A 27,436-nucleotide genomic window follows, 5' to 3' on the forward strand; every position below is an offset into this window, starting at 1 on the left:
GAGGTGGTTAAAATACCATGAATGGCCTCCACCCACCTGGACTGTGAAGGGGGATAAGCAGGCATGGTTTCCTGCTCTGGATTGTTATTCCCGGACTCGATCTGGGAAGCAGAATGGTCGACGTTGTCCCCTTCATCACAAAGCTGAATATCTGAGAATATTCCCGTCTGAAGATCACCCATTCAGCTGTGGCACTGGAGGGTGCAATCTTTGGCATCATACCCCAGTGTGAAACAGCCCCTTTGAGTATGTATCAGCTGTTGGCTCAGTTGGCAGTGGGTAGTGGGTTCAAACCCCTACTCCCAGGACTTGAGCACAAATATAAACAAATCAAGGCTGACACCCCGGTGCAGCACTGCAGAGGTTCTGGAGGAGACTTTAAACCAAGGCCCCTGCCTGCCCTCTTGGGTAGATGGGAAGAGATCCCACATGGCATCATTTCAAAAGGGGAGTTGTCTCTCAAACAACAATACAAAAAAAACAGAGTGCTGGTCATTATTACACTATGGATCGTGGGAACTGGCTGTGCACAAATTGGCTGCTGCATTTCCTACTGTACAACATTTCCAATTATTTTCACTGGCTGTAATGCACTCTGCAACATCCTGTGGTCAAGAAAGGCACTATGTAAATGCATTTCTCCAGTCCTTCAGGAGATTTGCTGAGGTGGAGGGCGGGTACAGGAGAATCAAAATACTCGAACTCCATTGCTCATCTTCTTAACTAAGGCCTACAAAAGGGTCAGATACAGTAACAGAAGCTACAACGGTAAGCTATAGCTGTCATGGAAATGATATCAGGCAGCAGGGGATTAGTCACAGTCAGACCTAGCTCCTTTAGCTGGCTCCTCTCCAACCTGGCAGAATTGGCGCGGGGACAAGCACAATTGTCTGGATTTCATGCTTTACCAGAAGCTTTTAATCTTTATTTCAGCAGAAGTTATATTTCAGAATTGTCCGAATCGTGATATTAAAAGAATAAAAGTCTCACTGACTGAGCATTTGCTAAAAATGTCTTGAGCTCGGAGTGGTGAGGGAGCTGTACTCAAACATTGTTAATGCTCAGCTATGTCTAGGTTTGTTATGTGTGTCTGGGATTCAAATAACTGTTGCAAGCCAGTAAGCACCGTTAGCAATATAAGGACACACTGTTTAAATATATTGTTCATTAGTAGAGGTCCTTTTTGACATAGGATTATGTAGAATGTCCAGCATAGACACAAGCCATTCAGCAAAACTTGTTAAAAAAAATAAAAGCAAGTTACTGCAGATGCTGGAATCTGAAACCAAAAGAGAAAATGCTGGAAAATCTCAGCAGGTCTGGCAGCATCTGTAAGGAGAGAAAAGAGCTGACGTTCCAAGTCCAGATGACCCTTTGTCAAAGCTGTGACAAAGGGTCATCTGGACTCAAAACGTCAGCTCTTTTTTCTCTCCTTACAGATGCTGACAGATCTGCTGAGATTTTCCAGTATTTTTTCTTTTGGTGGCAGCAAAACTTTTTGATACCAAAGTTTTATGCTCCACATCAGCTTCCTCCTACCCAGTTTCATTTCATCCCCTCAGCCTATGTTTCTCCCTCATTTTCTTAACTTTTTAAAATTTCCACTCTCTGCTTAACAAAGATGCTCCTGGATTCCTTATTGGATTTATTAGTGATTGTCTTATGTTTATAACCTCTAGTTTTAGACTACCTCACAAGTGGAAACATCTTTTCTGGTCTATTCTATTAAAGATAATGTTCTCTTCCTGTTGGGGAGCACTTCAGCGGTCATGGGCATTCGGCCTCTGATATTCGGGTAAGCATTCTCCAAGGTGGCCTTCACGACACACGACAGCGCAGAGTCGCTGAGCAGAAACTGATAGCCAGGTTCCGCACACATGAGGACGGCCTCAACCGGGATCTTGGGTTCATGTCACACTATCTGTAACTCCCACAACTTGCCTTGACTTGCAAAGTCTCACTGGCTGTCCTGTCTGGAGACAATACATACCTCTTTAACCTGTGCTAATGCTCTCTCCACTCACATTGTCTGTACCTTTAAGACTTGGTTAGCTGTAAAGACTCGCATTCCAATCATTATTCATTATTCTGTAAATTGAGTTTGTGTCTTTATATGCCCTGTTTGCTGTTTATGAGCAGATCTCCCACTCACCTGATGAAGGAGCAGTGCTCCGAAAGCTAGTGGCGTTTGCTACCAAATAAACCTGTTGGACTTTAACCTGGTGTTGTTAGACTCCTTACTCTATTCTATTAAACACATCCATATTTTAAGGATCACCACCACATTTTCCATCAGCCTTCTCTTTTCTAATGGAAAGCCAGAACTATCAAGAGAGGGAATTTGTGGAAATTAGAATGAGGGGGAGGCTTCCATTGAGTGGATCCCTTTCTTTACATATATTTGCATTTTTGACTTTACGTGTGATTTTTTTCCCCCACTAATTTTATTAAAAGAGATGAACGGGTGTAACAAAGCTTCAGTTGATGATCATGTTTAAATTGAATAACATGCCAATCAAACCCAGAACAACACTAATGACAGTCATGATTGCCAACATCACTATCTTGGCGGCTGAGCACAGTGGACCTTGTCCTATAATAATGACTGAGAAATGTGGACCCTCCCCTGTAGCAGTAACTGAGAATGTGGATCCTATCCTGTAACTGTGATTGAGAAACGTGGACACTCCCCTATAACAATGACTGAGAAATATGGACCCTCTTCTGTAACAATGACTAAGAAATGTGGACCCCCTCCTGTCAGAATGACTGAGAAATGCAGATCCTCTCTCCTGTGACAGTAGTTGAGAAATGTGGACACTCTCCTGTAACAATGACTGTAAAATGTGGACCTCTCCTGTATCAGCCACTGGGAAATGTGGACACTCTCCTATAACAATGACTGTAAAATGTGGACCTCTCCTGTTTCCATGACTGAAAAATGAGGACCCTCTCCTATAACAATGACTGAGAAATGCAGATCCTCTTTCTTGTGACAGTAGCTGAGAAACGTGGATGCTCCTCTGTTACAATGACTGAGAAATGGTTCCAGAATCCATCCCATTGTAAACTAAAGTGGCTGCAATACACTGGAAGGTGCTGACCTATCACAGGCTTCCATACCCTGCTGGCAACTTTATTATGATTGAGGGTTAACAGCATCCCAATAGCTGAGAAAGCTGTCTTTCAGGCATTCAGCTTTCAATGTTTGGAATTCTTCACTGAACAGTTCGGTAAGGATGCAATGTTCATGACTATCCTGGCACTACTTACATCTTTGATACATTCGCAGCTCGGGTATTTTAGCCTTTTATCTCTGTCTCTTTGTGGTTGCTGCTTTGTATATCTAAAAATTTAGACTTAATTGTTTTTTAGTTGCATGTAGTCTAATAACCTCTTTGAACAGTAAGTTCAATGAAGATATAACCATCAGGAAAAGAGTCAGACACTGAATCAGTGAAGAAGACCAACGTTTAAAGTTTATTTATTAGTGTCACAAGTAGGCTTACATTAACACTGTAATGGAGTTACTGTGAAAATCCCCTAGTCGCCACACTCCAGCACCTGTTCAGGTACACTGAGGGTGAATTTAGCACGGCCAATGCATCTAACCAGCACGTCTTTCAAACTGTGTGAGGAAACCGGAGCACCTGGAGAAAACCCACGCAGAACGTGCAGACTCCGCACAGACAGTGACCCAAGCCGGGAATCGAACCCGAGTCCCTGGCGCTGTGAGGGATCAGTCCTAACCACTGTGCCACCGTGCCACCCATTTATTGACTGTAAGCAAAATCACAGAATTATTACAGTGCAGAAGGCGGCCATTTGGCTCATCATGTCTGCAATGGTTCTCTGAGTGAACAGTTCACCTAATACCATTTCCCCTGCCTTCTCCCCATAACCTTGCACATTCTTCCCTCTCCTCCATCCTGGACTACAAGCCAGCAACACCCTTCTAATAAAGCTCCACAAACTGGTTAACTAACCCACCGTGTGGCAACCTTTTCATTCTTTTAGCTTTGTGGTTAAAGTGAGCTGACCACTTTAGTATACAACACCGCCCATTCACCAACTTGTCTATGCACCTTTGGAGCTCTACACTATCATCCTCCTCAGTTCACGATACTTCCATGTTTTGTATCATCCTTTGAAATTGTGGCCTGTACACCAAAATGAAACAACAATAAATGTATTAATTAGCCAAACACTAATCAATCAACTTACTCAATTAACTGAAACTTATTAATTAATGAGTAACCAAAGGTAAATTATACTTGTTATATATTGTTGTATTATCTGTATCTATGATTAGCTAGGTACTAGTGTTCCAGGGACCACATTTCACAGCTGCACTAAAGAATGAAGTGATGTGTACATAACTAGTTCAATCCGGCTTTTCTTTTGAATCAGACAGCATGGCAAAATTAAACATAAAGAGTTTCTGATTTTTACAAACTTTAAAGTGTAATTGTTAACAACATCTGGGAACCAAATGACACAAAAACACACAGCAATACTTGTCAACAAAACTCTACATTAACATATTCAAATGGATAGACAACCCAGCAGGAGTGGAAAACAACTTCAATCCTTCATGTCGACAGGTATTCACATCTGTCTGTGAAGAGCACTGCGCCTTCCTAGGAACCAAGATGATAGGAATTTACCTCTGCCCCAGCCCACTACTACAATCATGATTTCCTCCTCGACAGGAATCTCACTTCTGTACCCAAGGATTTAGACTGGATTCCCTACACTTGCTCTACGCAACAAGATGGTTGCCGTAACTCCTGTTTATATCTAAAAGGATATATCACCACACCTTAGTCCATGTTGCTGGAAATGGCGAATGTGTCAATAACGTTGCATGGTTAATTTCATTCATTCTGGCTAATTGTGCCTTAATCTGAAGCCAATAGGTTGCTTCAGGATGTACTTCTTATCTTAATGCCTTTATAAGTATCCCATTCTTCAGACTGGAATTGGGCCAGTCCAGGTGCTCTGTTCTATGATAGACCAATGCTAGGTAGTGTAGATTTATTTCTCACAGTTTCTGTTGCAGCACTTTTAAGTTTCAAATTCAAATTCCTAACATAGGAATATTAACAGAAAATATGGAGATCATGGGGGCAATTCTCCCATCCAGGAGGCTCAAACAGTGATTCATGCAGATCCCCATTTGCACGTATTTTAAATCCCATTAGTGGGCCAGGGACTGAAATCTGGGTCCGCTAACATCTCCCCCTCCCCCCCACCCCACCGCCAGGGTGGTTCGCTCTAGCGAGGTTTACTATAGCTCCCCACTTGTGGAGCAAGTGGGGTGCTGGGAGGCTGGGAGGCGGGGGGTGGGGGGGGGGGGGGGTGCGGGGAATTCCCCCTGGGCATTGTCATCTTGGCAGTGCCTATCTGGGCCCCCTGGCACTACCCAAGGGGCAAAGTGGCAATGCCCAGGGGGCATCTTGGCACTGCCCATTGGCCAGTGCCAAAGGGGCTGGACCTAATGGGGGGAGATCAGTGGGGTGGGGGGAATGGGGAGGGTCCCACGGCCACTCTGCAGTTGGCCTGAGTGACAGAGAGAGGGAGGCCAGCGATTGAGGCTGGCCATTGAGGTTGGGGGCAGGATCAGTCTGCTGGGGGATTGAGGGCTGCGGTGGGTTATCAGGGCTGTGAGGGGGGAGGGGGAAACATAGAGGCAGGCTGGAGGTGGGGGAGTGCGAGGTTGGCCCGGGCATGTTCGGGGGTCAGCAATTGGGCCGTGGGGGGGATCGTGGGGCTGGCCAGCGATTGAGCTGGCCAGTGATCGGGAGGCTGGCAGTGCGGGCTACAACCCATGCGCCGATCTCAGCGCTGACAGATTGACGCATGCGCAGTGGCCCCCTCAGCACTATGGTGCTGGCCTCTTCAGCGGGAATAGGCCCTGCCCACCGACTTTCAGTGTGATTCACGCGAGGGCAATCTGCAATGCTTCCCAGTACTATATTAGGTTCGCTTGTGTTAAAAGGTTAGCAACATCAACATGGCTTCTTTTCTACCCACATTTTAGTACAAAATGATTTTTAAGATAAAATGGACAAGTTAAGCAAGCACACTAAATCCTACTAACATAAAATAAAAAACCAGGCCAGTATACACCCTCTCTGGTAACAGTGACTGGGAAAGTGGACACTGCTTTGTTAGACTGACTGAGAAATATGAACCCTCTCCTGTAACATTAACTGAGAAATGTGGACCTTTCCTGTAACAGTGACTGAGAAATGTGGATGCTCTCCTGCAACTTGACTGAGAAATGTGGATCCTCTCCTGTAGCAGTAACTGAGAAATGCGGATCATTTTCTGCATCTTGACTGAGAAATGTGGACCCCTTTCTGTAGCAGTGACTGAGAAATGTGGACCCTCACCTGTAACTTGACTGAAAAATATAGGCTCTCTCCTATAATAGTGACTGAAAAGTGTGGACACTCGCCTGAAACTTGACTGAGGAATGCATACCCTCTCCTGTAACAGTAACGGAGAAATGGGAACTCGCTTCTGTAAGGAGTCTTGACATTCTGTAAGGATGCCAACGTCGGCATCTCCACATCATGACTACCATCGACACCACAAACTGCCGGCTGCAAGTGGAGAGGATCTCCAAGAAGATCGCACATATCGACACAGACATCAAGTTTCTACATAGACTCCTTACTGTGTTTACCCCAGTCCAACGCCGGCATCTCCACATCATGACTCTCTCCTGTACCAGTAACTCAGAAATGTGGACCCTACCCTGTGACAGTAGCTGTGGACGCGGGTCCTCTCTCAGTGTGATAACTGAGAATGCTGAACACTGTGACTCTATAGTAGCCCAGACGATGTACTTTTCCTGTTGAAGGAAGGCTGTATGTGTTGATTAGTGCTCTATAAATGTGAAGCAAACAATATCTGAACTGAGTAGCAAACTCAAGTTGATTGGACCTGGGCCAATCAGTTTAGTCGGTGACTACTTGTATTGTGCTAATTTTGGATTGTTGTTTGTTTCTGGTTAACTATCCCTTAAGGAAAATGAACACTAGATGCCTGCCTGTCCATTTTTTCCAACTTTACCTTCATGGGGATTTTTTTTTATATACACACACACACACAGTGGTGGATTTCTTCATATTCTTAGGCAGTTCCTGAAAGTAACTTAGATTCTTACCAATATTTTAACGGCAAAGATTGTTTTCTTCTGCAGAGTCTATCCTTCCCTCTTGCTGACCATTTCAAAAGGTGAGCAATATTCACACCACACAAGTGCCAGGAAATGACCATCTCCAACAAGAGGGGATCTAACCATCACCCCTTGACATTCAATGGAAATGCCACTGCTGAATCTTCCACCAATAACATCCTGTGGGTTACCATTAACCAGAGATTTATCTGGACCAGCCACATAAATTAAGAGGCTGGAAATTTTGTAGTGAGTAACTCAGCCCCGGGTTTCCCAAAGCCTTCATCATCTACAAGGCACAAGTCAGGAGTGAGATGGAATACTCTTCACTTTCCTGGATGAGTACAGCTCCAATAACACTCAAGAAGCTCGACATCCAGGACAAATCAGCCCCATTGATCCAAATCCCATTCACCACCTTAAACATTCATTCCATCCACCACTGACGCACAGTGGCAGCAGTGTGTGACATCTACAGGATGCACCGCAGCAACGTGCCAAGTTTCAACAGCACTTTCTGAACCTGTGATCTCTCCCACTTAGAAGGGGCAAGGACAGCAGGCGCCATGGGATAATCACCACCTGCAAGCTCTCCTCCATGCCACACATGATCCTGATTTTGGCATGGCACTGCTGTTTTTTCATTGTTGATGGGTCAAAATCATGGAACCAGCTGCCTTACAGCAAACGTCGACAGCACACAGACTACAGTGGTTCAAGGAGGCTGCTCAACATCACCTTTTGAAGGGCAGTGATCGACAATAATAGCAGGCCTTCCCTGTTCACATCCCATTAATTAATTAATTAATTAACCAATCATTGTAAAATCAAAATATCCTCCCCTAGCCTCCGCACTGTCAGGACCAGAACACTACAACTCTGTGGCGCAAAAAACACCAATTCTGAGAACTGTGTTGGAAGAAAGCATGTCATTGATGATAAGTTTACATTAATACAGTGCTAGTTCTTCAACCTGTGCTCAATTTGAATGCTGGTGAGTGTAGGATTGGTAAAGTCCCCATATTTTCGATTAAGCTTCCTCCATTGTGTAAAAATACCTCGCACAACAATTCGTATCCGTGAACCAGTGGGGATGATTCATCCCTCAGCAGTATTACTAATGCTAAATGATTGGTGGGAAGAACTGAAATTGGGATTGATGAATCCGTTGCCCTCTGTGAAAAGCAGTCCGACCGACAAGGTGGCAGCCAATTTGTGGCAAGAGTTAGCTAATCTCAGTTGTGGAGGCTCTGCCATTGATCAGGTCAGGGAAGGGAAAGAACAAGTCAATGTTCCTGCTCTGACTGCCATCCAGTGAAACCCCCTCTGATGGGAAAGTGCATGCGTAATGTGATGGTACCTTCCAAGAGCCTGCTTGACACCAATTATATAGGTATATTAACAAGGCACTTGCCTGAGGTAATGAAGAGCTAGAAAAAGGCAGCAACTTCTGGAGAAAAAGAGGAGAGAATGCAAAAAGTGAAAGCTGCTGAGAAGAAAATTGGTGCAATGGCCGGCTGCCATCGACTCAAAGCAAAATTCAGAAAGAAAATCTAAAAATGTATCTACTCCTTGCAACAAATAATTATCCTGTGCACAGACGGAAAATGCTGCAGAAGCGGTAAATGTGGAATAAAGTTAACTTCCCCTGCTCGCTGAGGTTTTAACTGTGACTCTTACGTTGGCTGGTCTGCAAGTGTTTTCTTCCCTAGAATTTCTGCAGTGTATAAAACAGGAAATTACTGTGTTACAGACAGAGCTGGCCCTTGCAGGCTCCAACCTACCCGGCGAGCTCTTGTCAGCACAGCAGGGAATACTACAGCCCCTTCTTGTTCATTTTTCCCCCCTCACGGATACCTCAGTAAAGAAAACCGAGGAAAGTGTTTCTGAATTCCAGCAAACGCACGTAGCACAAACAGCGCACAGCCCGCCAAGACACACAAGCAGAGGAAATATTTCTTCACTGCTGAACAGAAATGGCTCTGTGCAGAGTCGGGGCCAGGGTCCAACTGACAGAACACCTTTTGTTGGTGACTGCAAAGGCCGTATGTTTAAGAGCTGGTTCTTTGTGACATCACATGACCTCCTGGCAGGGTCACCGCTGTACTGAGCACGGAGGATGAGTTGCTCGATACCTTTGGGTCTCCCCCACCCCTCATTCTGAATTAATGCAGTCATGATGGAGCCATTTAACCCATCATGCTTGTACCAGCTCTGAGCACGCTATTCACTTCGCTCCAGTCCCCTGCTCGCTCCCCAAACTCTTTGTATGTTTATCTTTCAAGTATTTTATGACTTCCTTGCTAAAAGCTCCAACAGATTCTGCTTCCACCACTATTTCTGGGAGGATATTCCATTTCTTAATGATTCTTTGCATCAAAATACAATTCAGTCCTTCCGTTCCTTCTGCGATGCCCTCGAGTTAGGGACTCGGCAACCAATGGAGACAATTTTATTTTTAAACTCGACCTCAGAAGGTTGAGGAGACTGTTCAAAGTTAAGGTCAGCACAAACTTGCTGCCCTTCATCATGACGGTCAAACAGAATAAAGTTGTGAAGAAAGGTTAGAATTGGAGGAGAGAAGGGAGATAAAAGGAAAGGGGCAGCTTTATCCGTCTGCGAAACAAAAACCACAGCTTTAGGAATAACAAGGGCATGAAGTGGGGTTCGCAGAAGTTACCGGAAACCATTCTGGTGAAGGTTCAGAAGCTACTAGGGGGCACAAAGAAAGCAGATCAACCTGCCGTTCATAAGGTTAAATAAATGCCTCTCGAATTTATCCAACCTCAGCTTCTCATCCTTAAGGGGCACACGATGCCTTCAAAACCAGAATTCTGGGGAGAGAACTTCTAGTCATTCTTGACATGCTTTTTGCCTGCAGTTTATCTCCATATTGTACAAACCACAGCAACCCTTATAACAAAAAAAAACGTTCTTGCAAAGACTATCAGTTTTATCTTTTAATTTAGAGATTGAAGATGACACTAAGCCTCAGTGGTCTTGAAACATAAATCTAGTAATGAATAACAGGCCCGAGACGTTTTATTACTAAGGAGTGAGAAGCCTTTCCTGTTGATTGCCATCCCTGGGAGGCCAGTTAACCTTGAGATTCAGAGGCAAGCATTCCTTTAGACAGAACAACCATGACCTTTCAATCTTGACCTCTATTAGGCCCCAACAAATTGCAAAAAAAAAGACACCTGCCACGTGTTAGTAACCCGAGACTGGTGCCCAGCAGTGTCTTCGGCTTGAAGCTGCTGATAAAATAATCATTCATCCCGAATGGCTATGTCTGGCGCAAGACCTTGAGGATGACCGTGCCTTGAATTAAAATAAAGAAATATCCAACTAAAACCTGCAGCAGCTGCAACCTTCCACGGACTTTTACAGGTTTAGATTGCAGAGCTTGTTAGTGAGGCAAGAACACTGCCCTTCTCATTATTATCTCCCAGTATGTAGCTCGGTGAAGGCACGTACTTGGAACAGGAATTCTACCTGCCTCGTGACACTCTTGAGGTCAAGTGAATGAAAAAAAACACATATACTTAAAGAACGTCTTACTTTTTAATCGAGGCAACAGCTAAAAGAAACAAATGCGCATTCATATAGTGCTCCTAACTACCCAAAAACATCCCAAAGTCTCTCATAGCCAATGAAACACATTTGAAATTTAGAATAGAATTTTTCCAGGTGGTTTTGAGGGCAAATGGGGCGGGAAATTTATGTCAGGTCAGGATCATAATGTGAACTGCACTTTTCTGGCTTTCCCTGGGATGGCATCGAAGGTGACCGGAGAACCCGCTTGGATTTTCTTATTCAGATGTGGACTTTGCTGGCTAGGCCAGGATTTATTCCCCATCTCTAATTGCCTTTGAGAATATGATGGTGAACACCTTCTTGAACCACCACAGTCCACTACAGTGGTGCAGGTACAAACACAGTGCTGTTAGGAAGGAGATTTTGATCCTGTGACAGTAAAGGAAAGGTGATATACTTCCAAGTCAGGATAGCATGGAGGGGAACTTGCAGGCGGTGGAATCTGCTGCTCTTGTCCTTCTAGGTGGTAGAGTTCGTGGATTTCGAAGATGCTGTTGAAGGAGCCTTGATGAGGTGCTGCAGTCAATCTTGTAGATGGTACACACTGCTGCCACTGTGTGCTGGTGGTGGAAGGGGTGAATGTTGAAAGTGGTAGATGGGGTGCTGATCAAGTGGACTGTTTTATCCTGAATGGTGTCCAGCTTCTTGAGTGTTATTGGAGCTGCACTCATCCAGGCAAGTAGAGAGTGTTCCATAACAGTCCTAACTTGTGACTTTTAGATAGTGGACAGGTTTTGGGGAATCAGGAGTGAATGAATTGCCTCAGAATTTACAGCCTCTGACATGCTCTCATAGACACAGAACTTACATGGCCGGATACAGCCTCCTCTTCCCCGCAACGGACATCGGGGACCACTCCCCCAACATTATCGCCCCCCCCCCCCCCCCCCCGCCCCCCTTACTCCTGTGTCTCTGCATTACTAGTCCAGTGTACCTGAACAGGCGCCAGAATGTGGCGACTAGGGGATTTTCACAGTAACTTCATTGCAGTGTTAATGTAAGCCTACTTGTAACACTAATAAATAAACTTTTAACTTGTTAAACAGATGTGGAGCCTGCACAGATTATAGGATTAGGTACAGACATAACATTTCTATGATGATATGATTGCTGTACTATATGCATATTATTGTGCACTGTCATCTGCTCTATAAAATTGCAACCCTGCTAGAAGCACAAAGTTACGTGATACAATACTGTAATGGTAGTATACAGTATATGTAATGTGTAGCACATAATGAAAGTGCACTGTGTATTATAGAGAGTGCATTGTAATACATCGTAATGTGATAACATATACTATACAGCACTCAGGGAATCATAGAATCCCTACAGTGCAGAAGAGGCCACTCAGCCCATTGAGTCTACACTGACTCTCTGAAAAAGTAACCCAGGCCCACTTCCCCCGCCCTATCCCCGTTATCCCACACATTTCCCATGGCTAATCCATCTAACCTACACATCTTGGGACACTAAGGGGCAACTTAACATGGCCAATCCATCTAACTTGAACATCTTTGGACTGTGGGAGGAAACCAGAGCACCCAGAGGTGCAAACTCCACAAAGTCACCCAAGGCCAGAATTGAACCCGGGTCTCTGGCACTGTGAGGCAGCACTGCTAACCACTGTGCCACCATGCTGCCCCTGAATGCAGTATATAACCTGTGATAATTTACAATGCATTGTATTGTTAATATGTGATGCATGCTGTGTAAACCACATTTGGCATACATTATATACAATGGAGTACTTGTGATAGAGAGCAATATATAATATAGTATACATTGCAAGGATAGTTCTGTATTTCTAATGTAAAGCTACGTGGAGAGCATTGATCAAAGAATTCAGTACAAATTCTGTAGCCTTAGCTGGAATTCCCCAACCTCGCCCACAGTTTGTCTGCATGTCGAAATGCTCTGTAGGCATCATTGAACATGTACTGTGGAGCATTGTATTACTCTTTACACTTTGTAGAGTATATAGATAATGTTAAAAGATAATGAATAAAGTACAATTTTCTTTTCAAATTTCTTCTTGGATGTTCCTCATCCCATATTGGAATCTGCCTGGGGAAATTCTTCTTATATCTCAACACTGTAGCCAGGCAAAGAGGAGTTTGGTGATGCAATACCTGATGACAGGAGCCAATGGACAGATTGTCTTCCTGTCTTCCTCACTCTATAATAGCTTGGAGTCCGGCAAAAAAAAGAAGGGGAAAGTTGAAACAGTTACAAAATCTTGGGGTGTTGTCCAAATATTTTGCCTCTATCAGCTCACACACTAAAATATCCCTCTACCTCATTGGCAATGATCTCAATGGGTTTGCACAGGTTAGCAGCTCCATCCTCATTCTGCTATAAATGAGAGCTTGTCTGAATTCCTTCCTTGAACCAGGCCAATCTGGCAGACACTAGGACCATAAAGACAAGCTCCCTGCTATTGCTAGGGGGTTCCATTTGAGGCATGGTCTTTTCCCTCAGCTGACGCACTCCAGAGGACAGGAGAGCATGTGTTATACAGGCCGAAAAGGAGCCACAAATTACATGCATCCACACCTTCCCCCCCCTCCCCCTCCCCACTCACCCTCCCGGCCAGGGCACAAGATCAGGCTACAGGCTTCGCATGGTGTGTGGGGCTCACATTGGCATCACAGGCTATGCTTGCTGGGTGCAACTTACTTTGTACACTGCCTGTCACCTATCCAGCATCAGTTCTTTTCCTTTGCAAAAGTGGATTTCCATGCACCATTACCTTGTCCGTTCTCATCAGCCATGGACAAGGGAGAAACCCTGAATCCAAATCTAGACTCCAGTCCTTCATTTCTTTTTAGCCTCTGACCTTCAAGTATTTCCTTCCGAACAGGAGTCGATGCCAAACTTTCTGTTTATTGCCCATAGCCTGAAGCACCAGGGAATGACAGGAATTATTCAAGAGATAAACTTTGTTGTTTTTATCACTGGACTGAGCACTTTTCTCTGCAAAAGAAACCTGTTAATATAGACTAAACTGGGTCAAAGCTGAAACCTGTTTGTTAAACTGGCAATTCCATTGATTGCTTATTTTTGATCCATTAGAATTAAATTGGAAAGGTCCAGATTCATCTTTGAACTGAGCTAGGAACCTCAGCTGGGGAAGGAGTTAATGTTAGTTAGTTTGATCTCACTGTCCTTGGGGTAGGGACTTTACCACTCCTGCTTGTTGTACCAATACATGTTTAAGGCTGTCTAAATGAGGACAGAGTAAAGTTTGACCGGGATGGCAGCCACAGTTGAACAGCTTATGAACACTAACCTACTGTTACCATCTGAAAGTTAGCAGTGCTCATCCGGTTGCAAAACTCTTGCATCTACAGGAGAGGAGTTTTATTGTTCATCCATAGGATGTGGGCATCGCTGGCTGGGCCAGCATTTACTGCACATGCCTGAGGGCAGTTAAGAGTCAACCACATTGCTGTGGCTCTGGAGTCATGTGTTGGCCAGACCAGGTAAGGACGGCAGATTTCATTCCCTAAAGGAGTGGCAGGTGAGGAAAGCGAAAGGGGTTGGTGAGTTGGGGTGAGGTTGGGTTTGGGCGGGGGGGGGGCAGAATGTGGGAGGCATGCATTGCCAGAATTGGAGCTACTGAATAGAGCTGGAGTGCAGAATACTCTTCAACAGGATTGCTGCCTTGCAGCATTTTCCCTTTCCCTGTTATCTCCACAGGATTTGGATAATAAGCAATGCCACAAATGCGAAACTTGAGGACAATGCCACAATGTCAGCTAAGATAACCTTGGTCACAGCTGCACAATGTGCTCCCAGCAGGCTGCACCCAATCTTGCCATTCAATAAGGGGAAGATGGGGATTTAGCATTGTCAGCTACCATGTACGTGTCGCATTCTTAAAAAAGAGTGCACAAAGATTGTGTCTGCAGCAACACTGATATAGAGTCCGAAATCAGTCAATTATAGTCATACAAAACTCGAAGTCTTTTAACCCCATTTAGCGTATTGTGTTCAGTTCTGGGCATTGCACCTTAGGAATGATATGCTGGCCCTGGAGGGAGTGCAGCGCAGATTGCCTAGAATGATCTGGGTTAAATTATAAGGATATGTTGAATTGAGTAGACTTGTATTCCCTTGTGTAGAGAAGATTAAGGGGTGGCCTAATTGAGATGTTCAAGATGATTAAAGGATTTGACGGGATAGATAGAGTGCAAAATCATCTGGTGGGGGAGCCCAGAAGAAGGGAGCATAACCTTACAATTAGAGGTAGGCTATTCAAGGCTGATATCAGGAAGTGCTTGTCCATGTAAGGAATGGTGGCCATCTGAACTTCCTTCACAGAAAACCTCTGAGGCTTACCTAATTGAACATTTCTAAATTGAGATTGATAGGTTTTGTTAGGCCAGGGTTACAGGATGGGTGGGTTTCTCCCATGTCCTGCTGGTGTGTTTAATAGCAGGCTGGATGGAGAGGGAGTGGGGTGGGGGGTGGGGGGGGGGCACAGGACATGAAAGGGCTGAGAGGGAGTTGTGGGGGAATTTGGCAGGAGGCCCAAAAATAGGTTTCACGCTGGTGTGAATTTCCTGAGGGATCCTCCGCTGGTGCTTGCCACAGTGGATCAGGAAACCTGTCGGTGTGAAACTGATGCTAATGGGATGCAGGAACACCAGCAGGAAAATAGGCCGGTCTAGGACATATATGGAACAATGTGGTGTGTAGAAATTGGGAGTCACCTCAGTTCCAGAGTTCAGGATGGAGGCCTTTCTTCAACAGTGGGGCAAGGGATGTTGGGCACTTTTTAAATACATCACTCAGATATGACAGCAGGATGTGCACAATCTAGCCCACCATGCCACAAAATACCGTGCTAAACCCCCAGGTGCATAATTAATGAGGTTGGGGCCAGAAGATATGATGTGGTTCCCACCTGCTCCCCCCCACCTCGGCTTCCACAGCAGGAAACACTCCCCATGCTCACCCCCATCACAGGACCTAGTCCCAGATCTGAGAACACTGTTAATAAGTGAAAATCAGACACAGATCAGTCAAGATCTGATTTGAATAGTGCAACAGTCTTGGCGGGTTGAATGGTTTACTCTTGTTCCTTTGTCGCAGGGGTTTTGTGAAAGTCTGATTATTGATTCGGATCCAAATCCAGACAGCAGGCATTTTCTCATTTTTCAGACCTTCAAACATATCTCCCTGAAAAAATCTTAGAGCTAGAAGGTGCTCCGAAAGTTGTGCTGGTTAGGTGCGTTGGCCATGCTAAATTCTCCCTCAGTGTACCCGAACAGACACCGGAGTGTGACGACTAGGGGATTTTCACAATACCTTCATTGCAGTGTTAATGTAAGCCTACTTGTGACACTAATGAATAAACTTTAAACTTTGCTTTTCAAAGTGTCATGTGTCTGAAAGCACTTTGCAGCCAATTAAGTACTTTCGAAGCTCAGACACGATTGTACTGTGGGGAATATGGCTGCTCGCTTGCCAGTGGAAGGTGTCCACAGAACACAAATGACAAGATAATCTGTTTTTGTGACATCGAATAAGAGATAAATGTTGGCCAGGACACTGAGAGGATAACTCCTCTGCCCTTCTTCAGATTATGTCATGGGATATTTTATATCCATCTGAGAGGGCAGACAGGGTTTAGCAGCCTATCTGAAATATTGTCTCCCCGCAATGATAAATCCCCTCAATGTGCAGTGGAGCATCAAGCTTTATTTCTGAACTAAAGTCCTGAAGTGAAACTTGAACCCAACACCTCATGACTCAAATAAAAGCAAAATACTGTGGATGCTGGAATCTGAAACAAAAACAGAAAATGCTGGAACATGCCAGCTCTGACAAGGGTCATCCTGACTCAAAACGTTGGCTCTATTGTCTCTCCACAGATACTGTCAGACCTGCTGAGAGTTGCCAGTATTTTACCTCATGACTCAGAGTCGAGATTGTCACCAATAGAGCCTCAGGTAACACAATCTTTTTATTTTACACAGTTAAGGTTAAATTCTCTCTTTATTTTCTACAATATATAGATATGAACCGCAGACACACAAAAATATCATATAAAACAAAATGTACTGGAATTAGCTTTATTGCAAACCCTTCGTTGAAGGGCCAAGGCCCACACACATCAGAATAGACTCCAAGATTGAAAAGAGAGGGATCGTCAAAGTCTGAAGATCTAAGCAGACCACAGGATGCCAAAACACTGAAGATGATTAACTCTAATTGCAGTGTTACTCCAAGAACTGACAGTTACCCAGCAAGAATAAAAAGCACACAAGCACGTTTTCTGTGATCCTTGCATACCCCACAAGCAGTCCTTGAAGAAAAAAACTCATTCCACTTTCAGTAAATGTGCTGAGAATTTCAGCCTATTCCCCCCTTAAATTTTGCCCTTGGGACAATTCAAAACTGAGAAGATTGAGGACCGAGTGCACCCATTTCCTTCCCTCAGCTGTCAGTCAAAGTTGTGCGAATCACTGCTGAAAAGGTCCCAACAGGAGAAGATAAATCCACAAATATAAAAGGTTTTGTTCCTTGAAAAGCAGATTAAAAACTTGTTGCATTTTCCATTTTTAATGCTATATGCGAGATAGCTCTGTCTGAATAAACCTACCTCCCCCTGCCTCACCCAGCAAGGGAAAAATAACACTTTGAGAGATGCAAGCACAACAGTTTCATACGCATCTTGAATCCACTCATTCACTTCAATCCTCAACAAATGTAAAGCTGCTGACCATTGATTGATTTGATTATTAATTAATTATTGTGAGTACATGGTGAAAAGTATTGTTTCTTGCATACTACACAGACAAAGCATACCGTACATAGAGAAGGAAAGGAGAGAGTGGGATTATAACTGGACCTCCACAAAAGCAGATACTTTGTATGTAGCATTTATTGCACAGGACAGCTGTAGAATCAGATTGGTACTCTAACAAATAGTCAGCGTCAATTATACCGGGGCAGCGCAGCGGGTCGGGAGACTCAAGCGGAGGCCATTTAGCAGGCTCCCCGCTGGCCGACACAGCCTCCGCAAGTTTGGCTGCCAGATTTCCGGCGCCGTCAGTTCCGCACTAGAAATTGGCAGGGGGCTGTATAAATTATTTAAATGCTGATTTGAATATGATTAGCGGGCCCTGAATTGATGTTTCTGGGCCCACTAAAGTCATCCCCCCGCCACCCCCCCCCCCTCTTCCAGGCAGGAGTGTTTCACTCAACAGGGTTTACAATAGCCCCCCACTTGCGGGGAGCTGGTGGCCTGACCCCACTGGAGTGAATGGGGGCATGGAAACCACTTGGGAGGTCAGGGGTAAGGAGGGGTGCCCCTGGGCATTGCCAGCTTGACAGTGCCAGCCTGGCCCCCTGGCACTGCCCAAGGGGCAAAGTAGCAATGCTCAAGGGGTCACCTTGGCACTGCCCACCAGGCATCACGCAGTGCCAAGCGGGTGGGGTGTCCCGCTGCTACTCTGCACTCCGCGGTGACAGAGGGAGGGAGGCCAGCAATTGGGGCTGGCCAATGGGCTGGGGGGGTGGTTTGGGATCGGGACTGAGGGGGAGGAGGAAGGGTGGCAGTGGGGAGATTGGGGCGGGCCATGGTGGGGGGTGTTGAGGCTGGGCCAGACATGTCCGGGGGGCCAGCAATCGGGTGGTGGGCAGGTTGCATGGCCAGCGATGTGGGGTCGTGGAGCTGGCCAGCAATCGGGAGGCCGGCAGTGCAGGGCTACTGTGCATGCGCCTGATTTCGGTGCTGCCAGATCGATGCATGTGCAGTGGCCCACTCAGCACTTAGTTGCCGGCCTCTCCAGCGGGAATAGGCCCTGCCCCCTGATTTTTAATGATATTCACACTAGTGCAGTCTGCAGTGCACAGAGTGTGGGAGATTCATTTTGAAAATCCCACTGAAAAAACAAGCTGGATTTATTCTGTTTTTACGCGAAGTCTACACTTAGAATTATTTAGGGAGAATCCCACCCACTATTTTTGAAGGGAAGGAAGTCTGTGGGCAAGTCAAGATTTTGTTTTGTAACAGATGACATTACCTCATGATTATGATTCAATAACCTGTTCCTGCCTTTCTCCCATATCCTTCAATCCCCTTCGCTCCAAGAGCAATATCTAACTCCTTCTTGAAAATATATAATGTTTTGGCCTCAGCTGCTTTCTGTGGTAATGAATTCCACAAGTTTACCACTCTCTGAGTGAAGAAGTTTCTCCTAATCTCAGTCCTAAAAGGTTTATCCCATAGCCTTAGACTATGACCCCTGGTTCTGGATATCCCCACTATCGGGAACATCCTTCCTGCATCTACCCTGTCTAATTCAGTTAGAATTTTATAGGTTATGAGAACCCCCCTCATTCTTCGAAAACCTCCTGTGAACATAATCCTAACCGACTCAATCTCTCCTCATACGTCAATCATGTAAACCCAGGAATCAGTCTGATAAGCCTTCGCTGCACTCTCTTTATAGCAAGAACATCCTTCCTCAGATTAGGGGAACAAAACTACACCTAATATTCCAGGCGTGGCCACACCAAAGCCCCGTATAATTGCAACAAGACATCCCGACTTGAATCCTCTTGCAATGAAGGCCAACATATCATTTGCCTTCTTTACTGCCTGCGGCACCTGAATGCTGACATTCAGTAACTGGTGCATAAGGACACCCAGGCCTCATTGCACATTCCCCTCTTTCAATTTGATAGGCTAGACACAGAGAAATTGGTTATGGTTTTTCACCCTGTCGCCATCGGTAGGACCAGAAGATCCTGCCGGTGGGAATAGCTGGAAAATTTCAACCATTATTTCCTCTGCTGATGGAATCAAGAATAAGGAAACATAATCTTAAAATTATAGCTAGGCCATGCGGGTCCACCTTTTCCACAGAAAGATTAATCGAAATTTGAAACACTTTCCTATTGCTTCAAGATGGCGCCGGAACAAGGTGACTTTTTGCAAGCTGTGCCCAGCATGCCTTCTAATTCTATCTTTTACTCTCGTTCTATGCTTCTAAAACTTTATAACTGTAACACTATATTCTGCACTCTCTCCTTTCCTTCTCTATGAACGGTATGCTTTGTCTGTATAGTGCGCAAGAAACAATAATTTTCACTGTATACTAATACATGTGACAATAATAAGTCAAATCAAATCAAATCAAACTGACTGCTGAGGTCAATTCAGGATGGAGATCGATAGATTTTTGTTTGGTAAGTTTTTGATTTGATTGATTTTTATCACATGTATTGGGATACAGTGACAAGCATCGTTTCTCGCAAGCTATAGCGTACATAGGGGAGAAGGAAAGGGGAGAGTGCAAAATCCAGTGTTACAGTCACAGCTAGGATATGGAGAAAGATCATCTTAATGTATGGTAGGTCCATTGAAAAGTCTGATGGTGGCAGGGAGGAAGCTGTTCCTGAGTTGGTTGGTATGTGATCTCAGACTTTTGTATCTTTGTGTACCAAAGGTGGGCAAAGGTAGGAAAATAGAGCTATGCTCCATGTGGCATTCAGTCGGTCTGTGTTTGATTATGAGAGTCTGGTAACTGATCACTGCTCACTGTACTTGATTGTTTAAGCCTGGCTGTGGACTCAGAGAGAAGTATAAACAAACACCACAGGAGGCTGCTAGAAGCTGAGCTGTAACCATGAGTGTGGAATTTGTGTGAATGCAGATATATTTTAAAACTCTTGTAAATAAACCGGTTTCATACTGAGAAACTAGTATCATCTCTGCATTGCTCCTGGATATATAAATTATACAACCGTACAGATCAGCCATCACCTAATTGAATAATAAGGAAGACTTAAAGGGCAGGATTTTCCAGCCGTGCTCACCCCAACACCGGAAAATCCTGCACAAGGCCAATAGACTTTTGCATGGTCCACCGAGCCGCCCCCCCCACCCCCCTCCCCCACCCCGCCTGTTATGATTCCTGTGGAGGACAGGACAGGAAAATTCCAGTCAAGGTGTCTAATTGCCTGTTCCTGTATCTACGTTTCTATCAATTCTGAAGTATAAAGATGCATATAATTTATCAGGGAAATCTGTCCTAAGCACCTTGAAATGCACATCATGTGGCGAGTTTCTCAGAATTATTTTTGTTTCCAGTTCTATTCTGCACTTTCATTGAATTGTTACAAAGATATTGCAGGATGTTTTACTGGGTGTGGTGTGTAGGGGAAGGAGGTCCAATCCAGAAATGCATCCCACCAGGATTGATAACATCACCCGCTGAAAGCTACAAACCAATTATGTGCACTTAAGTCTTTCCTACCATTCAATTAGATGGTGGCTGATCTGTACTGTTGTATATTTTATATATCTGGGAGCAATGTAGAAACAAAAATAATTTTTGTAATGTTTGGGTGATCATTCTCCTAGGTGACTCATAGCAATGCCCAGGAAAATTAACACAAACGTTTTCCTCCTCTTTAATTGATTACCTGCTCGCACTGAGATACAGCTTATGCAGGTAAAGGAAGGTCATTAATTCCCAAAAGTGGCAACAAGATAACAACATTCAAAATTGGATATATGTGCCTTTCCCTCTCAATAAAAAGATGGTTGTTTGCAAAATGCATGGACATATTTAATTTTCATAATTATTAAAAATAGTTATCAACTGTCTCTCTACATGCAGCACTTTTACGTTTTAAGTACTGTACGGTGTTATAATTTCAATGGGGGTGGGGTGTGAATAATTACTTTGAATCACTTTGAAACAGGGTCCTGCAACCAAACAAGTCTGAGAACAACTGGTCTATACTGTTCACTGTCTCCCTGTGGTAATAAACTTTCCCACAGCTGTATTCGAAGGACTGGGTATCTTTCAGGATAACATCCATTGGCAAAGGTACTTATTGTTGTGGAGCTTACACGAGAGGAAAGGTGGTCACTTTGCAGGTTGAAATGTTCCACCTGTTAGAATGTAACTGGTTAAACTTTGTATCGGATATAATGTGACCAATGGTAACAAGCTGTAAGGGTCAGCTGACCCAGTAAACCATGGACCAAAATGATGTGATGGTCAGCTGACCAGCTGAATCAGTATAAATGAGAACCTGTTAGGAATTGTGGGGAGATTGGATTGGCCCAGGGCATGGCCCCAAGTTTGAGTCATAGAGGTCTACAGCATGGAAACAGGCCCTTCGGCCCAACTTGTCCATGCTGCCCTTTCTTTTTTAAAAACCCCTAAGCTAGTCCCAATTGCCTGCATTTGGCCCATATCTCTCTATACCCATCGTACCCATGTAACTATCTAAATGCTTTTTAAAAGACAAAATTGTACCCGCCTCTACTACTACCTTTGGCAGCTTGTTCCAGACACTCACCACCCTCTGTGTGAAAAAATTACTCCTCTCACCTTAAACCCATGCCCTCTAGTTTTAGACTCCCTTACCTTTGGGAAAAGATGTTGACTATCTAGCTGATCTGTGCCCCTCATTATTTTATAGACCTCTATAAGGTCACCCCTCAGCCTCCTACGCTCCAGAAAAAGAAGTCCCAGTCTATCCAGCCTCTCCTTATAAATCAATCCATCAAGTCCCGGTAGCATCCTAGTAAATCTTTTCTGCACTCTTTTTAGTTTAATAATATCCTTTCTATAATAGGGTGACCAGAATTGCACACAGTATTCCAAGTGTGGCCTTACCAATGTCTAGTACAACTTCAACAAGACATCCCAACTCCTGTATTCAATGTTCTGACCGATGAAACCAAGCATGCCGAATGCCTTCTTCACCACTCTGTCCACCTGTGACTCCACTTTCAAGGAGCTATGAACATGTACCCCGAGATCTCTTTGTTCTGTAACTCTCCCCAACGCCCTACCATTTAACTGAGTAAGTCCTGCCCTGGTTCAATCTACCAAAATGCATCACCTCACATTTGTCTAAATTAAACTCCATCTGCCATTCGTCAGTCCACTGGCCCAATTGATCAAGATCCCGTTGCAATTGGAGATAACTTTCTTCATTGTCCACCATGCCACCAATCTTAGTGTCATCTGCAAACTTACTAACCATACCTCCTATATTCTCATCCAAATCATTAATATAAATGACAAATAACAGTGGACCCAGCACTGATCCCTGAGGCACACTGCTGGCCACAGGCCTCCAGTTTGAAAAAGAATTCTCTACAACCACCCTCTGGCTTCTGTCAAGAAGCCAATTTTGTATCCATTGAGATACCTCACCCTGGATCCCGTGAGATTTAACTTTATGCAACAACCTACCATGTGGTACCTTGTCAAAGGCCTTGCTAAAGTCCATGTAGACAACATCAACTGCATTGCCCTCATCTACCTTCTTGGTTACCCCTCCAAAAAACTCAATGAAATTTGTGAGACATGATTTTCCACTCACAAAGCCATGCTGACTGTCCCTAATCAGTACTTGCGTCTCTAAATGCCTGTAGATCCTGTCTCTCAAAATACCTTCCAACAATTTACCCACCACAGATGTGAGGCTCACTGGCCTGTAGTTCCCAGGTTTTCCCTGCAGCCCTTTTTAAACAAAGGCACAACATTTGCCACTTTGGAGTAATGGAGTTTCTTTATTAAACTCTTTAAGTTGGAGTAAGTTTTGTTATATTTTTATTGTCTGCATTTGAAGAGTTTCTTCTGAGGAAACACTACCAACCTTCTAACAGTTACAGATCAACAACAAATACAGCACTGTCTATACTTCAAATGTAATACATCAGTTGTGGAGCACTCTGGAATGTCCTAAGAAAGGCACGTTGGTCGGGATTTTCTGGCTGCGCTCACCCCAAAGCTGGAAAATCCCACCTGAGGTCAATGGACCTTTGCATAGTCCGTGTCCCGCCTGCTGCGATCCCCGTGGCGGGACAGGATGGGAAAATTTCACCCTATATATACGTATATATACATACACAAGCTCTTTCTTTTGCAAGCCCTTCAATACAAGTATTTGCAGATATCATAGAGCCAGTGAAATGTTATGTAAGACATTATACCAGGACCTGACAAGGTATGTGAATTTTAATACAACTGAAAGAAGAACCAACTATTCCAAAGAAAATATGGGGTCAAAGTTCATTGGTATACTTACTGATGATGATGAGGGTATAGTTGAGATGAATGCTGCCAAACCCATTAGTTGCTCTGCAGACATAGACTCCCGCATCCTCCATCTCCACCTCCTTGATCTTGAGACCGTGCTGAAGGACTCGGAACCTTGTCCAGCCGCTGTGGATGGTACGTCCATCTTTGATCCACATGATCAGGGGTGGAGGATCGCCCTCCACCGGACAGGCCAACCTGACCGTGCGGCCAAGCTTCACCTGCTGCCGGCTCATCACTTTCTTAGCGATCCTCGGAGGTCCTGGACACAGACATGAAGGAGAAGTCAACAGTCAGTAATGGCACAATTGGTACCTCAGAGAGTACTTCACTGATATTCACAGCAACACTATAATTTATTTTTCATTTGTGTTCTATCGGTGTACTGAGCCATGCTAATTATTGTTTAGTAATTATTAATTGGTGGTGCCCTAGGGTGCTTGCCACAATATTTTAACGCTTCAGACTGGAACAACTTCTTGTCAGCTCTGTAGTCTGATCTAAAGATCTAAATGCAGATGATTGGTTCACTTCATTGGGGTGGTTATTTAGTGGGTTTGAGACACAACAGGAAATAGGCCAGGTTCAGAAAACCATGTCCTTCACCCGAACAAGATGTTCTTTAAAATCTGCCAAATGACTCATGCCAGTTCAAAATGCCAACTGGACTCCTCGCTCAGAAGGACAGGAAGAGACCATGTAATGCCTCGCCGTCACTCAATTCACTCATGGCTGACCCTCGTGACCTAACTCCATAAACCAGCCTCTGCCCCACCCCTTATACCATTGGCTAACAAAAATCTATCAATCTCAGATTTAAAATTAACAATGGATCTAACATCAGGTGCCATTTGTGGAAGAGAGTTCCAAAGATGTGCAGGTTAGGCAGATTGCCCCATGATCAATGCTCAGGGTTACAGAGATAGGGTGGGGGAAGTGGAACAAGGTAAAGTGCTCTTCCGGAGAGTTGATGCAGACTCGATGGGCCAAATGGCCTCCTTCTGCATTATAGGGCTTCAGTGGAGAGTTCCAAAGCTCTGCTCCTCCTTGCTTATAGCTCAGACAGTCACAGAGCTGTCACACACTCCACTCCACATGGAAGCTCCTAAGCTCCCGTGCCAGAATGGAATCCCATCAGGCATGTGAAGAGCGGGCAAACACAATGAAAGCATTCCCATTCCTTGGAATGGGTATGCAGTGTAGTCCAAAACTATAACTCACCCACTACCACAATGTACCATGAGCACAATGTCAATGTACCCTGAAAAACATGAATCTAACATGTTACGCACTGCTGTAATTAAAGAACAAATTACTGTGGTACATTCTGAATTGCCCGTGTTTATCCTCAACTCCAGATTGGAAAATAACAATCAAGAGTTCCAGGTATCATCACCAATCACACTGTGCCAAAACACACCCTAACCAGTCTGAATCAGGGTGAAACACTTCTTCTTTCCCTTTATCTAAGCACAGTTTGAGCCGATAGTTCCTCGATGTGAAAGCACATCACATCATACACTACTAATCAGCCCCAACATAGAGAGATTGGAGGCTTTGTGCATGATTAAGTAGGTGTGCGTGGGATTGTGGGCTTGAATATGTGTGCATGTGAAGGTGTGTATGTGTGCCGTGCACACATGTTTGCACACACAAGTATGTAACCTTGCGAATGTATTTGCATATGTGGGTTGAATGGCTATGCTGTCTTGTCTGCAGTCGCAGAGGAGGAGACAGGCAGAGCGGTGCCTGCAGATGTTGGGTTTTTACTTAGCAGCGCTTTCTGGTCTTTCAAAAACTGTGCTCCCTACAGAGCTCCCACTGTAGCAGGGAGCAGCGGTCAGTGAGAGATCACAACACCAGAGGCAAATTCACTGAGAGCAGACGCCTGCTGAAGCTGTGCCTAGTTTCAGTGAGAGGCAACCCACTCTGTCTGCTTTGCATTTAGACACAGCTACTGGAGGTGAAAGGTCATCATTCACACTTGAATATGACCACCCACCCAATTCCCTTTTCTAAAAAAAAACTTTTTTTTAAAAAAATGACATTTTTGTACACAACAGTGATACATTATCCTGGATCATAAAGTGCTTCTCACAGCATTTGCTGTGCCAACCATCCCATACACGCTCCTTATTTATTCAGCAGGGCAAAGGTTAACGGAAAGTGAAAATATCATGTGATGTTTTACTGAAACGGAGTTCAGCCTCGAGCCTGTGTTTCTTGGATGCAGCGATGCCCATACTCTTCCTCCCTCGTGCCTCATTCTTTGCGTTCCCAGTTCTGACTTTCCTCCCCTGGAGGTTGCTTTGCTGCGTTTATGTTGGAATGTTCCGATGCCAGAGACCTGGCAAGTGTGTACCTTGGACGCCGCTGCTCCATCACATCTATTCAAATCATTTCCTGTTGCATTACCAGCTTATTCCAAACAGCAACCTCTTATTTTCACTTCGGAGATGAATGAATCGTTTGTGAACATAGTTTGTTAATGGATTATCTTTTCTTTGCAGGGGTGGGGGAATTGGGATTAAAATAACCACCAGGACTTTTGTGACAAAAGGCCCAAATCACTGGTAGTTGATTGTTTTTCTTTCAATGTTGCTTCACATTTTCTCTCCTCTCCGCAACCTGCGCCAATTCTGCCTGCGCGGTGTTTTCATTTGTACCGGCTGTCCTATTCAATCGAATTGAGCATCAAAGTTGAGGACAATTATGTCCCTCGCTTTTAATTCAGTGTATTCCCACTTCATGACAGATTGCCCGAGAGCAGTCAGGGCTGAAAACCTAAGTTTTAAGTTTTATTTATTCATGTCACAATTAGGCTTACATTAACACTGCAATGAAGTTACCTTGAAAATCCCCTAGTCGCCACAGTCTGTTCGGGTACACTGAGGGAGAATTTAGCCAATGCACCTAACCAGCACATCTTTCAGACTGTGGGAGGAAACCCACTCAGACACAGGGAGGACGTGCAGACTTGACACAGACGGTCTCTTCGCAAATTACATTAAACCCTCCCCACCTCACCCAGCACCACCCCTCCCACCCACCCCACAACCAGAGCACCGTCCTTCCCACCCAGGAATGCTGACCCCATTCTATACTGTCGCTTGGGAAACCCAGAGCAGTCCCTAGTGACCTTCCACATTTTAATTGCACGCCCTGTATGCAGAATAATACAAAACGTGCTGTGCTAGAAGCACAGCAAACGCTTGAGCTGGAGGGCAGAAGTGGAAAGCAGCGGCCGATGATGGGGCTGGGGAAATGGATCCAAAAGCAGACTCGGTCAAAGGAGCTATTTTTAAAGCAGCTTCTGGAAACAGGAAGAGGAGGTGATGAGGTGAAGGAATTTCGAGGTGGAGTTCCAGACAACAGGGACATAATGGCCGCCCAACTTGGTGACCCGTGTACACTGCTGTTCAAAAGCTGCAGCAGAAAACGCATCTCGGCTGAGTTGCAGCGACGGGAGCAAATCACCTTCTTAAACAAAAGAGTTTCTTTCTTCTTAACATGAATGGGGCTGAAGAAATGGAAAAAGAGAGGGAAAAATAAACAGGAAATA

The 27,436-nt window shown here is 44.6% G+C and overlaps 1 protein-coding gene across 1 annotated transcript in view; it reads right to left on the reverse strand.

Annotated features, from left to right (window-relative positions):
- The window catches only part of LOC144505517 (fibroblast growth factor receptor-like 1), a 137,333-nt gene that overhangs the window by 60,221 nt on the left and 49,676 nt on the right, over positions 1–27,436 (reverse strand). Inside the window, exon 2 of the mRNA XM_078231642.1 lies at positions 23,864–24,136. Coding sequence (XP_078087768.1) covers positions 23,864–24,136 — 273 coding nt within the window. The remainder of the gene's footprint in view (positions 1–23,863; positions 24,137–27,436) is intronic.

Source organism: Mustelus asterias, chromosome 16 (genome assembly GCF_964213995.1).
Source record: "Mustelus asterias chromosome 16, sMusAst1.hap1.1, whole genome shotgun sequence".
Lineage (NCBI taxonomy): Eukaryota > Metazoa > Chordata > Chondrichthyes > Carcharhiniformes > Triakidae > Mustelus > Mustelus asterias.